This window comes from Cricetulus griseus, chromosome 3 (assembly GCF_003668045.3).
Source record: "Cricetulus griseus strain 17A/GY chromosome 3, alternate assembly CriGri-PICRH-1.0, whole genome shotgun sequence".
Taxonomy (NCBI): domain Eukaryota; kingdom Metazoa; phylum Chordata; class Mammalia; order Rodentia; family Cricetidae; genus Cricetulus; species Cricetulus griseus.
Genome location: NC_048596.1, coordinates 78,551,895 through 78,569,366, shown reverse-complemented (window position 1 = coordinate 78,569,366; position 17,472 = coordinate 78,551,895). Strand labels below are relative to the sequence as shown.

Genomic DNA, 17,472 nt, shown 5'->3' with positions numbered 1-17,472 from the left:
TGTCTGTCCTTTCTGCCTGGAATCCCTCACTTCTGATTCACCTGCTTCTGCAAGAATCCGCTGTCACCCTCCAAAGTTTTCCAGGTTGTACTGAATGCTCAACATTTGCATTTCCATAGCAGCACTGAACTAACCCTTAAAGGTCCCACACAGCACTTAAGCTTTAAGTCGTCTCCCAGGACAGAAGCCTAGCAGCAATCCTTATGTCCTTAATGCTAATATTTGCCACCATCCATTCAGTCTTCATGGCATGGGAGCTATGATCTCGCCCTACTCAAGTTTTTTCTTCCTTCTCCATCTCTTTTTTTGGACTGATCTTATATGTTCCCAGACCAGCCTCGAACTTGTTACATAGCTGAGGCTGACTTATCTCTACTTCCAAAGTGATGGAATCATGTACTTTGCTATTCACTCACGAGTGGAAACAGGAAGTTCGAAGTTTGAGGCTCTCTTCAGTTACACAGAGTTCAAGGTCTGCCCAGGACTCCACCCTACATAAGACCCTATCACATGAGGGGGGTGGGTGGGTGATGCACCACTAGTGATACTTGAGGATGCACATGAGAATGGGAAAGAGCAAGGCCATCTCTAATGTAAGATTTCTTTTTTTTTTTTTAAGATGTACTTATTTGTGTGTCTGTTTCTGTGTGAATATTTGTTACCTGTGTGGGTGCATGCCAGGGTCAGAGGAGGGTAACAGATCCCCTAGAGCTCAAGTTAGGGGAAGTTGTAAGCTGCTTGACATGGGCGCTGGGAGTCTAACTGGGGTCCTCTGGAAGTATTCTTAACTCTTAAGTTATCTCTCCAGTCCCTAAACTAGGATTTTTAAAAAAATTCCGTTTTGAATTTCCTTCTTTCTTCTTTCTTTTACTTTTTTTTTTTTTTTTTTTGAGACAGGGTTTCAACAGGTTGTAACAGTCCTGCTGTCCTAGAACTAGCTCTGTAGACCAGGTTGACTTCGAACTCAAGAGATCCACCTGCCTCTGTCCGCACTCCGACTACAACTGCTAGGCTTAAAAATGTGCACCACCAGCTAGGCGTTGGTGGAGCAAGCCTTTAGCCCCAGCACTTGGGAGACAGAGGCAGGCGGATCTCTGTGAGTTAGAGCCAGCCTGTTCTACAGAGCGAGTTCCAGGACAACCTCCAAAGCAATACAGAGAAACCCTGTCTCAAAAAAATCAAAAAACAAACAAAAAACCCAAAAAAGTGTGTACCACCATGTCTGGCTGTTTTGAGTTAGTTTTAACAAATGTATGAAAATCAAGCAGTATGAAATGTATGAAAACAGCATTGAAAGTATACTGTGAGGTGAGGCATGGTGCTGTACTCTTTAATTCATCATTTGGGAGGTAGATGCAGGCAGATCTCTGTGAGTTTGGGGCCTACCTGATCTATATAGGGAATTCCAGGTCAGCCAGGGCTACCTAGTTTACATAGTGAGATCATTATAAAAAAAGGGGGGGGGGTACATTGTGGGCATGGTGGTACACACCTATAACCCCAGCACCTGGAGAGCCTGAGGCAGAAGGATATTAAATCTGAGGGCAGCCTGGGTTATGTAGTCTTTTAGAAATAGACAGGGTCAGTGAGATGGCTCAGCACATAAAAGGCGACAACAGAGTTTAATCTCTAGGTCCCACATGGTGAAAGGAAAGAACCCACTCCTATAAGCTGACTTCCATAAGTACACTATGGCGTATATGTATGTACACACACACTCATTAAGTAAAAATGTAATCAGCAAATAAACAAGGGGATGGGGATCAGAGATGATCAAACTACGCTGTATACATGTATAACTAAAAAACACTTAAGTTAAACAAAAAGTATATATTCAAATCTAACTGAAATATTTTTATTATCCAAATATTATTGACTAGGTATTCTAGTTGTCTATGTTATCTTTGTGTATATATACTACACATGTACCAGTGTGCATGATGCCAGAGAACAACCTTGGGTGGTATTCCTTGGGTGTTATCTACTTTGATTTTGAGACAGGGTCTTTCATGGGCCTGTATCTTGTCAATTAGGTTAACTTGGCTGACCAGAGAGGCCCTAGGGTTCTGGCTATCTTTGCCTTCCTAGTCCCAGAATTAGAACCCTGTTGTTATACCATTTTCGTTCCTGGTAATTGATGTCAGGTACACACAAGCACTTCACGAATTGTCTTCCCTAGCCTTCTAAGTAATTTGTATTTTTGAAATGACCTGAACAGACTGTGAAAAAAAAAAAGGGAACACGCCAAGCAGAATGTTTCAAAATAAATATTTATTAACATTTACTGTTTATGTACACCTGTAATAGCAAATGTGCAAATATGGATTTAAAAACATAACACCATAAACACAAACAAATATTGTCAGTAGTGACACCATCAAAATAAAATTAAGTTTGTGGGAACTCATTCAAGCAATCAGGTCAAATGTCTTTTAGATATTGTATTCTTTTTCAAAAAAACTATTAAGAGCCAAATACCCAGGAAACTATGCCTCTTAAAAGTAGCGGTATATGAATATATTTCCATCCTTTTGTCCAGCTAGCAAATGAGAGTCTGTACCTGACCATTTAACCAAAGACCAATTCTGATCAGAGACAGGTGGGAGGACAGCAGTGCAGTGACCCAAAAGCAAGTCCCAAATGGCAATTGTCCCAGAAGTCAGGACTGCTGCTGCAATGTGATCTTTCACATCCCCTTCCAGGAACCTGAGACAAAGAAAAAGAGACAATTCAGATCCCACATCAAAGGCGTCAAAAAGCTAGAGATGGCTCTGCAGAAAAGGCACTTCACTAACCACCATGTTTAATCCCTGGAACCCACACGATGGAGAGAAAAGTGATCACTGAAACTTGATCTCTGGCTACCACGTGCTCATCATGACACATGCCCCAAACAAAATAAATAAAACGTAGAACATAAAATTTAAAATGCTTTAAAAATATCATGCTCCCCCAAATCAGCCAAAACCAAACCCCCTCTCACTGTGAACACCTAAAACACACGTAAAGGAATGCAAGCCCTGGACACCATAATCCAGTTGCTGCTTCTTAGCCCACTTACACCTGCTTACAGAGGCCCCTTACCTTTTCCATGCTCCACACTTAGTCTCACCTGAGTGAACTTGTTCTTCCTAGTGTCTCTGTAAGACTCTAGCCCTGAATGGTAGCATGCCTGGAAACTTATCACCCAGGTGTGCCACAACCATGAAAAGTTCACCTGAAGCACTGCAAACACACTGTCCCTGCTTTGTTTTGTTTTTGTTTTTTGTTTTTTTTTAAAGATTTTGTTTATTTATTATGTATATAACATTTTGCTTCCATGTATATCTGCACACCAGAAGAGGGCACCAGATCTCATAACGGATGGTTGTGAGCCACCATGTGGTTGCTGGGAATTGAACTTAGGACCTCTGGAAGAGCAGCCAGTGCTCTTAACCACTGAGCCATCTCTCCAGCCCCTTTTTTTTGTTTTTTTTTGAGACAGGGTTTCTCTGTGGCTTTGGAGGCTGTCCTGGAACTAGCTCTTGTAGACCAGGCTGGTCTCGAACTCACAGAGATCCGCCTGCCTCTGCCTCCCGAGTGCTGGGATTAAAGACGTGCGCCACCAACACCCCGGCTGTCCCTGCTTTGTTATATTATGTTTTTATAATCACAACACTTGTCACTATATGAGAGATTATGTTTCCATATTTGGGAGTATACATCTCCAAATTCCCAAGGTTACCTTATTTTTTGGCAGTCTTAAGGGATCACTAGAACCCACCCACAGGCATGACACCTTGCTAGGTTCTACCACTGAACTATATCCTCACCCTTTTCTTATTTTTTCCTCAGATTAAAAAAACTTACATTTACTTATTTATAAGTAAATAGTGTCTGTTTATGTGTGTTTGATAATTCCTGGAACCCATATGGTGAAAGGAGAGAACTGATTCCCACAAGTTGTCCTCTATCCTCCATACTCATACTTACTAAAAAAATAATAAACAAACAAACAAAAAGGGGCTCTGTATTATACTCCTAAGCTTAAATTCTAAAGACAACTAAGTGTTGTGTGACCCCGAGCAAATTAACCTCATTAATAGATGGGGATGGTGAGACATTTACTTCATAGCATTGTTATGAGGATAAGTAAAACAGTTTGATTAAAAAGCTTTTTCCGGGAAGCTGTGAGGTGGTGGCGGGCAGATTTCTGTGAGTTTGAGGCCAGCCTGATCTACAGAGTGAGTTCCAGGACAGCTTAGGCTACACAGAAAAACCCTGTCTCAAAAACAAACAGACAAACAAAAAACAAAACGACAAAAAAACAAAAGCTTTGGCGGAGTGCAGAGGCTGGACAGCTGACTCTGAAGTTAAAAGAATTGGTTGGGCTGTTCTTCCAGAGGATTATAGTTTGATTCCCAGCACCCACATGGTAGCTCACAACCATTGTAACTCCAGTTACAATCTGACATCTTCTGGCCTCTGTGGGCATTGTATATACCAGGTTCAGAAACAAATGCAGGCCCACATACTTACATTAAAAAAATAAAAAACAAACAACCCCCCCAATCCCAAATTTGGGGAAGTGGAGAGATGGCTTGTTATACCCAGTCTCTTGTGAGCCACAAGGAAGGAGAGAGACAACACTTAACGGGTTCCAAAGTCTTTAATAAATCACCACATAATCAGGTTACTGATTGATCAGGGCTGCAGGACAAGGACTCGGGCAGGAGCCTTGTTTCTCCTGGCAGCCCCGGACAGGGGCTGAAGCGGGTTTATCAGCACAAAACCATAAATACATTTGTTCCAAGTTCCAGTTACATTTTTCACCAATCAGGATTCAGGAATTAGGGGCTTTCCCTGTGTCCCATCATTGTCAACCTGCATAGAATGTTCAACCAATCAGATTCATCTGTTCTTTCTGTTGTTAGGAGCAGCCATAATGTCTTAGAGAACTAAGGGGCATAACAGACTGTTTCTATTGTTTAAGGAGGAGGTTGGTCAGCCATTGGAAAGTTCTCAGTTCCCTGAGGGCCTGGGAACTCGAACTGTGTTTCACCCTACAGATAAAATGGAGTCTGAAGTCAAAATGGCAGTACTTAGGCCAAGGTGCTTTTGCTTGCTCCCTTCAGGCTCAGGGGTTAAAATTAAAAGTATTAGCTGCTTTTCTAGAGGATCTGAGTTTGACTTCCAGAACCCACATGGTACCTCATGACCATCTTTAAGTCCAGTCCTAGGGTATCCAAGGCCTTCTCCCCTAAATGGGCACTGAACAATGTCAAAGCCTATACAGTTAGAAAATGCTTGTGCCTTTGCATCAGTCAATAAACAAATACTTGCTGGGCGTTGGTGGCGCATGCCTTTAATCCTAGCACTCAGGAGGCAGCAGCAGGTGGATCTCTGTGAGTTCAAAGCCAGCCTGGTCTATATAGTGAGTGCCAGGATAGGCTCCAAAGCAATACAGAGAAACCCTGTCTCTAAAAACAAACACCAAAAACAAAAACCAAATACTTATCAACAAATAAATAGATGCCTGAACAGTAAAGGTTAGGTCAGACTTCATATTAAAAGTACTACCTAAAGTTCATTTAAAAAGCTAGGTCTTTTTATTTTTTTCTCTTTTTATAAAGATTTATTTATTTATTATTATATGTACAGTGTTCAGCCTGCATGAATGTATGCAGGCCAGTAAAGGGCACAAAATCTCATTACAGATGGTTGTGAGCCATCATGTGGTTGCTGGGAATTGAACTAAGGACCTTTGGAAGAACAGGCAGTGCTCTTAACCGCTGAGCCATCTCTCCAGCCCCTAAAGCTAGGTCTTTTTAAAAAATGTATTTTTTTAACTATGTGTATATACCTATGTGTACATATGTGCATGTGATTGCTGGTGTCCACAGAGGCCAGAAACATCTTTTGGACCTGTCATTACAAACAGTTATAAGTTGCCTGACATGGTGCTGGAAACAGAACTTGGGTCTTCAGCAACAGTAGTACACACTTATAACTACTGATCTATCTCTCCAGACCTACTTTATGTCTTCTAGAAAGACTATAAATTGCAAAAGTTCTTCTTCTTTTTTTTTTTTCCTGGTCTTTTCCAGTCAGGGTCTTGCTATGTAACTAAGATCGGCCTTGAGCCTACATCCTTCTGCTTATGTATACATGAGAAATAACTTTGTGGTGCTGTCAAACCAGGTCCTTGTGCCTGCTAGACAAATGAGCTACCAGTTAGGTAAAGGCCAGCCTTCTTAGTCTTGTTCTTATTTGTGCAACAGATAATGAATCAAGGGCCTCAAGTGTGCTAATAAGCAGAGTTATATTTTAGCCTTGCCTTACAAGACTTTTTTTTTTTTTTTTTTTTCTGAGACAGGGTTTCTCTGTATTGTTTTGGAGGCTGTCCTGGAACTTGCTCTGTAGACCAGGCTGGCCTCAAACTCACAGAGATCCACCTGCCTCTGCCTCCTGAGTGCAGGGATCAAAGGCATGGCCCAGCTGCTATATGTGTTTTAAGAACAAAGAAACAAATCTAGGGCTAAGGATGTGGCTCTGTGGTTGAGTTCTTGCCTAGCAAGCATAAAATGCAGGCTTAGGCTGGGTGGTTGGTAGCACATGCCTTTAATTCCAGCACTCAAGAGATGCAGGCTGATCTCTAAATTCAGGGCCAGTCTGGTTTTTGTGTTCCAGGACAGCCAGGAATACACAGAAAAACTCTGTCTTAAAAAAACAAAAGAAAAACAACAGAAAGAAAGAAGGAAGGAAGGAAGGAAGGAAGGAAGAAAGGAAGGAAGGAAAGAAAACAGAACAGAAAAAAGAGGGGCTGGAGAGACGGCTCAGTAGTTAAGAGCACGGACGCTTTCCCAGAGGACCCAGGTCTCCCAGAACCCACATGGCAACTCACAGATGTAACTCCAGTTCTAGGAGATCTTATGTCCTCTTCTGCCTTCCAGGGGCACCAGGCATGCAAGTAGTGTACAGACATATATGCAGTAGAAATATCCATACACATAAATAAAACGCAAAAAAGAAAAACCTATTTAATCCATACTGAGGAAATAGGGAGTCTAAAATTTGACTCAATTCCAGTAAACATATTCTTTACTCCTGCTACTCTCAGTAATGAGGATTTTTTAAAAAGATTTATTTATTTATTTACTTATTTTCCGAGACAGGGTCTCTTTTCGTACTCCTGGAACTTGCTACATAGCCAAGGCTGGCCTTGAACTTATAGAGATCCTCCTCTTTCTGACTCTCAAAGGGATTAAAGGCATGCACCACTGTATTTACTTATTGTATTGTATATTTATGTTATTGTATTTATTACTATGTATGATGTGTCTGTGAATACAGCTACACATATACATGGCACAAAGGCCACGTGGCAGTCAGAGGACAAATAGGAGTTGGTTTTTACTTCCACCATGGATTCCTGGGGTCAAACTCAGGTAACTGGGCTTGTAGTCAGCAAGCCATCTCCCCAGCTGGTGGAAGAGATCTTGAACCCAGGGTATCAGGCACACTAGACAAGTCAGAACACACACACTGAGCAACATCTCTAGCCCAGCAGCCTTTAGCATCTCATGTGTTCTACTCATTCTAGTAATACAAAAGTACCCAGCTTTAAAATACCTCACCCTTGAACAGCAGTCCCAACCTTACCTTCCAGCCTGCCCTTGAGGAAGACAGCATAGCAGAACACGCACACTCTGAGCTGTCTTAGGGTTAATCACCAGAAGCTGAAACATGGGGCTTCCAAAGGCCTGGCTCTCTTTGGCACAAGGATGACTCAGAACAACAAACAGGAGCCCCTGATGAGAGAGAAATAACCAATCAGAACATCAAGAGTATGTTTGGCAGTGCTGACAAAACCAAAGCAAAAGGAATGACCAACAGACTCTTCGATAAGCAAGACTGGCTTCCCTTTGTTCATATAGCAACTGCTGAAAGGTTCTCCACACTGAACTTCTGGATCCTGGGCCATCCTGCCATCCTGAATCCAGCTGACTCATCAGTTTCCTATGCTTTAGCTACACCTTGTGTCATCGATTCAGGAAAAGGCTGGCACAGGGTAGGAGGTCACAGAGACATAGAGCCCTCAAATTGGAAATAACTCATTTAAGACCTTCCCCTGCTTTAAAGGACATCAACTAGGAATAATCAGTATATACCAATTACTTAAATGAAAAACAGGTAAATTGTAGAAATAAATTCAACTTTCTTAACAGATTATAAAAGCTAGGTTCAAGATTTTGTGACAGCCTGATCTACATACTGAATTCTAAACCAATCGGGGCTCTATCATGATTTTCCTTCCTTTTCCTTTTTAAGTAGTTAGGTGTTCTAAAAATACAAACAAAATTCATAGCTTAGAATGTGAGTCTTTAAATTATACAGGTAGAAAATGAGATAAGCAATCACATTGTACTACCATTTATTTTCATTCATAAATTTAAAAAAGAACAAATAGGCTAGGAATGTTGCTCAGTCAATACAGTATCTATCATGTGCCAGCAATCCTACTGGACAGGCAAAAGCAGGGGAATCATAAGTTTAAGATCATTTTACTCAATACATGGTTTCAGGCCAGCCTAGGCTACATGAGACCCTGTCTCAAAGTAAAGCACAGTACACTCCCATCCAATTTGATGACTGCTATTGTTACTACTCTCACTAGTGAGACCAATAGATAACATAAATAAAACCAAGTGGACCTGCATTACCACTCACCATCTCAGAATAGGCTCTGTGACAGATCGAAGCTTGGTAAGAGTCATCAATGTGCACCTTTTTCAGGAGTTGGCCAGTCTTTAAATTCCTTAGACATCAAAATAAATGGAATGATTACATTCTTTCAGTAAAATGCTTTTCACATAACATACTTTTTTCCACTATCTGAAGATAGGGTACTACTATGTAGCCTATGCTAGCCTCAAACTTGTGTTCTTCTAGCCTCAGTCTCTCAATGCTGGTATAGCAGGTCTGCACCACCATGCCTGACTCACACATAATGCTCTTTACTTGTTACAGACTATTTTGGGAGGTGGCAAAAGGAAATCAGAAAGGTACAGAGCCCTGTACTTTTTATAAAGCCATATATGATATACTACTTTTTGTTTTCTGAGATAACATCTCACTAATTGATCCTGGCTAGTCTAGAACTTCCTTCCTTTCTTTCCCTTTCTTTCTTTCTTTCTTTCTTTCTTTCTTTCTTTCTTTCTTTCTTTCTTTCTTTCTTTCTTTTTCTTTCCTTCCTTCCTTCCTTCCTTCCTTCCTTCCTTCCTTCCTTCCTTCCTTCCTTCCTTCCTTCTTTCTTTTTTGGTTTTTCAAGACAGGGTTTCTTTGTGGCTTTGGAGGCTGTTTTGGAACTAGCTCTTGTAGACCAGGCTGGTCTCGAACTCACAGAGATCCGCCTACCTCTGCCTCCCGAGTGCTGGGATTATGGACATTCACCACCATGCCCAGCACTTTATATACCCTTATTAAAAGTGTAATGACAAGTTAACTTTGCCAAAAATTCAACTTGACAGTTTAGCCTTGGGTGAACCTCAGCTACACCACTGTGGATAATCTCTCTACAATCTACTCAACATATTCCTCCATCTTCCTGTGCTTGGAATTAAGCCAGCTACAAGTTACACCACTCATCATTATGAGTTGTTCCCCCACCCCCTCAATGGTGGTGGCACACACTTTTAATTCCAACACTCGAGAAAACAGGGGCAAACAGATCTTTGTGACTTTGAGGCCAGCTCAGTCTACAAAGCAAGTTTCAGGAATGCCAATGCTACACAGAGAAACCCTATCTTAAAAAACCAAATAAAATAAATAAAAAATGATTTGCTGCCCCTCCCCCCAAATATTTTTATACACACACTGTATGCCTGCTTGTCTGTATTTAAGACACTTGCATGCAGTGACAGCAGAGGCCAGAAGAGGGCATTGGATCCCTTGGAACTGGAGTTACAGGTGGCTGTGAGCTTCCTGACAGGTGTTGCTCCAGTTTGTGCTCATTCTTGTTATTCGTATGTTTCCCACTGAGAATGACCACATTACCAAATTACACTTAAAAAAACAAAACAAAAACATTTATAGTGCGTTTTTTCACTCCCCTTCCATCTTGATAGCTGGTCTTTGTTAGGGCTGTCTAGCACCTAAGGGAGGAAGATGGTATCCAAAAAGAAGACAAAAAAGTCTCAGGAGTTGATCAACTTTACGTTCCAACTTATTATGAAACGTGGAAAGTACATGCTGGGATACAGATAGACCTTGAAGATGAGCAGACAGGGCACAGTGAAATTGGCTATCCTTACCAACAACTGCCCAGCTTTGAGGAAATCTGAAATACAATACTATGCCATGTTGGCTAAAAACTGGTGTCCATCACTACTATAGTGGCAATAACATTAGATGGGGCACAGCATGTGGAAAATACTATAGAGCATGCACACTTGCTGTCATTGACCCAGGTAACTCTGATGTTATCAGAAGCATGTCAGAACAGACTGGTAAACCATGAAAGCTTTCCTTTAATAAAACTTTACCAGAGCTCCTTAAAAACAAAACAAAAAACCCAGCCAGGCATTGGTAGCTCGCGCCTTTAATCCCATCACTCGTGAGGCAGAGGCAGGCAGATCTCTGTGAGTTTGAGACCAGCCTGGTCTACAGAGCAAGTTCCAGGACACCCTCCAAAGCTACAGGGAAACTCTGTCTTGAAAAACCAAATAAATAAATAAATAAATAAATAAATAAATAAATAAATAAGAAAAATAAAAAATAAAAACAGTATTAAAAAAACAAAAAATATTTATAGCTATTTGTATTTTACTTATTTCTATCAGAGTTAGTCCAAAATAATGGCACCAGCAAGGAGACTGTGGTAGAATAAAACATAGGAAAAAGAAAGGGTAAGTAAAAGGAAGGAAACTGTTGTTGGAACTGCTCCTCATCTGTGCAGAGGATCTGTGATGCTGGTAACAGATCCATCATCACTGTGTTGATGGAAAACTTTCCCTCAGCTTCTCATTAGCCACAAGATTACTTCTGTGACATTTATAACCTTACAGGTCAAGGGCTGCCATATTACTGCCAATTGTTCCCGCTCTCGAACATACTGTGTATTCCCCTGGCTCTATACCTTTCCTCAGGTTATCCCTTCCAATGTCCTCCTGACTGTTGGGAAATGCCCATTCATTCCTTAAGTCCTAGATCACGTCCCACTCTTCCAGTCTGCAGGAACTCAACTTAAACTCACCTCCCTAACTATACTAGTTCACAGCCACCCTTCCCTTTTCACTACCCACGAAACTGTCCACATCTCATTTTATATGCTACAACAAAATATAATATGTTAATTCAACTAACAAAGAACTTTCTTTGGGCAGGAACTGCATATAAAAACACTAAGATTGATCCTATCCAAGATACCAGGGTATGTTTATAAGCTACTGAAATTAACGTGTGTGCTCTGTATTTACTAAGTGCGTTCCCCCGTATCCCAAAGCATTTTGTCTAAACCCATATTATTTCAAATTCTTTGAACTATAAAGGAACTTATCAAAGTGATATACTTCAAATTGTAAAATCTTATTTACCTATTAGGTTTTAGGAACCTTGGGACAGGATTCATATTTGATTCACCTCTGCGCTTTTAAAGAGAATTGTACAGAACTGTCTCTTTAATGCTTGAAACATAGTACTCAGCAAATACAGCTTAAACAAGATGAAATATTTAGACCTAAAGCAATAGTTAGGGGAAAAAAAAAAAAAAAAACCCCAGCTATCTGAGGGCCAGAGAGAAGGCTCAGCAGGTAAAAGTACTTGCTAGGCAAGCCTGGTGATCGGAGTTCAATGCCCAGAAGTCCTGCCCCCCAAAACCAGCTACAATGGCAAGCATCTGCAATCCATCACTCCTATAAGAGATGGGAGGGAAAAAGGGGAGAATCAGCAAGAAACTCAACAGGCCAGCTAGGCTGGAATATAAGCGAAGGAACAGAAACAGAGACCCTGCCTCAAGAAAAACTGAAAAGTTGTCCTCTAACCAAACCTCATACACAAACTACTCAAACAGTATAATATGAATCACTTCAGAAATAGAACAAATCAAAAATAGGAAAGGTACCAGGCAGTGGTGGCGCACGTCTTTAATCCCAGCTCTCGGGAGGCAGAGGCAGGCGGATCTCTGTGAGTTCGAGACCAGCCTGGTCTACAAGAGCTAGTTCCAGGACAGCCTCCAAAGCCACAGAGAAACCCTGTCTCAAAAAACCAAAAAAAAAAAAAAAAAAGGAAAGGTAAACAAATACCATAAAGAAAATTAGCTGAATGTGGCAGCATACATGTGTAATCATGGAATCTGGGACACTGTGACAGGAGAATCACACATGAGACTAGCATGGATTACATAGTGAGTTCCAGTCAGCCTGGGCCAAATAGCCAGTCTTGACAGCAAACAAGCAAACAACAAATGAATAACTAAAGGTCAATGATAGATTCTGGTTGATGGCACAACTAATATGTTTTGAGTCCTTTCCTTACAGAGCTAAGGTAGATATGAAGGTGCATCTGTAATTTTTTGCACTTGGGAGTCTAAGGTAGGAGGAATGTGAGTTAGTGGCCAGCCTGGACTGCACTGAGACCCTGTGTCAAAAAACAAAGAACAGCCAAATACCTCACTACTAGCTACTAATGGGGGAAAACACAGAGGACTTGCTAGGAATGTCAATGTACTTCCCATACTTAATATTTTCAGACTATCTCAGATACAACACTACAAAACTGGATTCTGTTTAGGTTCCTCTGAAGAATAGTGATGTCATTTATTTGTGCTAGTAAACAGTTAACTTGGCTGAATTCAAACTCCAAATGCAGAACTTCTAGTTCAATTCTTTAAGCCTTAATGGAACTGCTTATAGTTTACCTTGTAAAAAGTAGTTTATAAAGGGCTAGCTAGAGCCAGGAGTGGTAATGAACACTTGTAATCCCACTGCTCAGGCACTCAGCTAAGATGGCAGTTGAATGTGTGCATGGCCTGGCTGCATGGTGAGACCCTGTTTCAAAGCCAAAAATAAGTATGCTGGGTAATTAGGTAATCATACTCAGAACTTATGGTTCCTTTTTCATGTGTGAGTGTGCACAAAGGACAGGGGGAAAAGCTTGGGTTTCTTTCTTCTGCCTTTTTTCAATTCTGTGTGTATATACATGTGGATAGTATTCACATTTCTAAGTGAATGAAGATCCTACCCCTAGCATTCCTTCCTTGTCAATTTTCTTCTTGAGACATTTCTTTCTACTTGCTACTTCCTAGTTACCTTGGACTCTATCCTTTGGTCAACACTATCACAAAGTTACACATAGTCTGCAGCTCTATATTTTTACCAAAAAGTTCCCTTCATTTACTTTTACTGACTAACTGATTATCTATTTTGCAGTAGTGAGCATTGAACCCAAGGCCTTGCACATATCAGGCAAATGACACTTTAAAAAAAAAAAACATTTGATTTTCTGTGTATGGATGTTTTTCCTGTATGTATATCTATGAACCATGTATGTGCCTAGTGCCCACGGAGGATACTTTATCTTAAAAATAGTTTCCTTAATATTGTTCTTTTTCACATATCTGGGTTCATTTTCTTGGCGAGACAAAGACAAAGCTTAAGAGTGGAAAAGAGAAAACTTCCATCATGTTTGCAGTCTCTTTTTCTGAGGCAGGATCTTTCCTGGAATCCAGCTATGACCAAATCAGCCTTCTCCCCTCAGTCTCCTGTGTTCTGGGATTATGGGTATGTAGCATAATACCCTGGCCATGCCCAGCATATCTAATCTTCACAACTCTACACGAACAGAAGCATATATGCATATGTAGATGAGGACTCAGAGTGAAAGCTTACCAGATCACAATGTTGTTCACAGTGGTGGTACCAAGCAGAGCATCCTGCATCCCCTGGACTTCAGCAAAAGTCAATATAGTCTCATCAGGGGGCATCAAAAGCTGTTCATCTTTGCTACTGTATATAAAACAGTACTGAAATCACTTTTTAAGTCAAAACAATTTCTAAGTAGTCCCTCTAGGTTTAGTGACTCTATAGGTTCATTTTTCACAGATCTGTATTCTTTCTTTGTCTACCAACACTTTCCTGGTGATTGTTTGATTTGAGTCAGGGTCATTTTCTGTTCAGGTGACTGAACAGTACTCACTATATAGCCCAGGCTGACCTATACTCACATCAATTCTCCCAATTACTGGAATTAGAGGTGTGTACCACCACAAGTGGTTCACTTTTTTAATTTAAGGACTCACTTGGCTCTTGCCTGTATTACCATGTTGGTTGAGGTTTAACTATGACAAATAAGCCTGTCCTCAGTTATTAGGAATGACAAAAAACAATAATTACAACAGGCTAAGGGTGTAGCTCAGCAGAAGACTATGCTTAATACTGTTCAGGGTTCAATCCCCAGGACTAAAGTATAACAAAGTAGGAAAAAAAAAGTTCGTGATATGACATGATAAAAGAGAAAATGTTTGTTGTTTAGGTTTCCATGTGCTGAACTTGAAGTACCTAAGAGATGGCCATTAAACAAGCATGCAAGTCTAGAGTATGAGTAGTTTAGACCTTGCATCTAGATGGTCAGTGAGCAATGGACATGAAAGAGTATGTGGAACAAGGTACTTCTAATCTTAAGGGAAAGCCAAAGAGAGAGCAAACTACATTTGCTAATCCTCTCTACTCCACTGGTTTCCCTGGCTTCCACATTTTCCGTCTGCTTGTTGGTTGTAATATGGCATTAAGACCATGTTTGCTACTTGTAGTAGTTTGAATATAATAAACCCCCATAAGCTTATAGGGAGTGGCACTATTAGGAGGTGTGGCTTTGTAGGAGTAGGTATGGCCTTGTTGGAGCTAGTGTGTTACTATGGGGGCAGGTTTTGAGGTTTCCTATGCTCAGGATACCACCCAGTGTCTCAGTCAACCTCTTCTTACCTGCAAGATGTAGCACTCTCAGCTATTAGTCCACCATGTCTGCCTGCATGTTGCCATGCTCCCCATCATGATAACGGACTGAGCCTCTGAACTGTAAGCCACCCCAATTAAATGGTTTCTTTATAAGAGTTGCCGTGGTCATGGTGTCTCTTCACAGCAACAGAAACCCTGACTAAGCCTACTACTCCACCTATACCATAGAAAATCAGGATCCTAGTCATACACTTTCCCTGCGGCCTGGGACCAACCAATGCTTTTCTCACCCTCCATCTTCAGCAAATGTCATGATTTGTATTTGTTGATTGCAAAAGGTTCCAATGCTACTAACTAGTCTTCTCTTTGTCAAGCCAAGCACAGCTTTTATATTTCCAGATTTCAGTAGTACTTGCTTTTCACTTTCATCACCAGAGGAGCACAGCAATGCCCTAAACCAAATACAAAAGACAAATGGGGAGAAGTCAGTAAGGAGTGAGCAATAAGGGACTGAGCACAAGTTTTAAATAGCAATTTCAGTCAAAGATGTCAGTCTGCACATGGCTTTATTTTATCTTTTTATTTATATATTTTTTGTTTCTCGAGACGGTGTTTCTCTGTGTTTTATTTTTTAAGGATTTTATTTTATTTGTATGTTAGTCAAAGATGTCAGTCTACACATGGCTTATTTTTTAAGGATTTTATATTTTTTTTGTGTGTGTGTGTATGTATGCATGTATGCATGTATGTATGTATGTATGTATGTATGTATGTATGTATGTATGTATGTACGTACGTACGTACATGTGGATGTGGGTCCTGGTGCCTGAAGGCCAGAAGAGGAATTAGGACATCTCAGAGCTGGGTCTCCAGGTGCCTGAAGGGCACCTGGATTGTCATGTGGGTGTTGTATTCTGAACTGCTAAGCCATCTCTCCAGCTGCTAGAATTTTTTTTTTGTTTGTTTGTTTGTTTGATTTTTCGAGACAGGGTTTTTCTGTGTAGCTTTGGAATCTGTCCTGGAACTCAATTTGTAGACCAGGTTGGTCTTGAACTCAAGATTCTCCTGCCTCTGCCTCCTGAGTGCTGGGATTAAAGGCGTGTACCACCACCACTCGGCTTTTTTTTTTCCCTACTAGAACTTTTTAAGGCAAAGTCTCAGTATGTAGCCCTGACAGCTTTGAACTTACAACATAGATCAGGCTGGCCTCAAATTCAGAGGCTTGCCTGCCTCTGTCTGCTAAGTGCTAAGTTTAAAAGTTTGTGCTATCATGCTCAGCTAGATTTAAAAAAAACCAAAACAACACATCTCTTTTTAGAAATAAATTCATATTCCCCTTTCAAAACACTTCAAACAGTGATTCCTGTAGTCCAGGCTGGCTTAAAACTCACAATTCTCCCTCAGATTTGACAGCATTAGGAGTGTAATGTGCCACCATGCCTGGATATCTCTCTCTGTCTCTAAATGATTTATTTTTATTTTATATGCATTAGTGTTTTGCCTGCCTGCATGTCTGTGTGAGGATGTTGGATCCCCTACAACTGGAACTACAGACAGTTGTGAGCTGCCATGTGGGTGGTGGGAATTGAACCCAGATCTAGCTAGTGCTCTTAACTGCTGAGTCATTTCTCTAGCCCCACCTGGATCTCTTTTAAGATTAAAAATTATTTTTATTTTCAATTACATATGATGGTGTGTCGGTGTGAGTATATGCACCTAAGTGCATTGTCTACAGAAGCCAGAGGAAGGTGTCAGATCCCCTCAAGCTGGAGTTACAAGTAGTAGTTAAGCTACTCCACAAGGGTGCTGAAAATTGAACTTGCATTCTCTTGTAAGAGTAGTGTGAACGCTTAACTGCTAAGCCATCTTTCCATCACCCTGAGATTCCTTTCTTTCTTTCTTTCTTTCTTTGAATTTCTATGTGTATGTGAGCATGCCTGCATGAGTTTATGTGCACACCCACACACATACAGGAGCCCACAGAGGCCAGAGGAGGGTAGTAGGTAGTGGTGAACCTACTACCATGTGGGTGTAGGGAACCAAACCCAGTCTTCTCAGAGTAGTAAGCATTGTTAGCCACTGAGCCATCTCTCCAACCCATTTGTTTGTTTTGAGTGATAGTCTTATGTAGGCCTGGGACTTCCTACATAGCTAAGGACGATGATGATCTTGAGCTCTTAATTCTCCTGTTTCAGCTTCCCAAGGGCCAAGATTATAGTATGTCATTATGACTGGAACTAAATTAACTGAAAACAAAACAAAACAAAACAAAACAATAGAGGCAGGCGGATCTCTGTGAGTTTGAGGCCAGCCTGCTCTACAGAGCGAGTTCCAGGATGGCTAGGGCTACACAGAGAAACCCTGTCTCAAAAAGCAAATCCCCCCCCCCAAAACAAAGATTTACTTATTTTATGGTTATGTGCCTAAGTATATGTACATGCACCACATATGTGTAGGTGCCTGGAGAGGTCAGAAGAGGGTGTTAAAGCTCCTGGATCTGTTGTGAGCCATCTAATGAAGGTGATGGGAACCCAACCTGGAT

General features: G+C 41.0%; 1 protein-coding gene and 1 pseudogene across 15 annotated transcripts in view; one reads left to right on the top strand and one right to left on the bottom strand.

Moving 5' to 3' along the window:
• Positions 1-2,251: 2,251 nt before the first annotated feature.
• The window catches only part of Palb2 (partner and localizer of BRCA2), a 30,462-nt gene continuing 15,241 nt past the window's right edge, over positions 2,252-17,472 (bottom strand). For 11 of the 15 annotated variants that reach the window (XM_027410261.2, XM_027410262.2, XM_027410274.2 and 8 more), the window contains 5 exons: positions 15,221-15,382; positions 13,866-13,982; positions 8,710-8,797; positions 7,642-7,790; positions 2,252-2,706 (listed from right to left, as the gene is read on the bottom strand). In XM_027410261.2, coding sequence (XP_027266062.1) covers positions 2,496-2,706; positions 7,642-7,790; positions 8,710-8,797; positions 13,866-13,982; positions 15,221-15,382 — 727 coding nt within the window. In that variant the 3' untranslated portion in view covers positions 2,252-2,495. Of the gene's footprint in view, positions 2,707-3,903; positions 4,864-6,883; positions 6,926-7,641; positions 7,791-8,709; positions 8,798-11,755; positions 11,892-13,865; positions 13,983-15,220; positions 15,383-17,472 lie in introns of those variants that run through there. The other 4 variants (XM_027410265.2, XM_027410266.2, XM_027410264.2 and 1 more) reach the window with 4 other exon arrangements.
• On the top strand, positions 10,147-10,590 carry LOC103158652 (annotated as a pseudogene).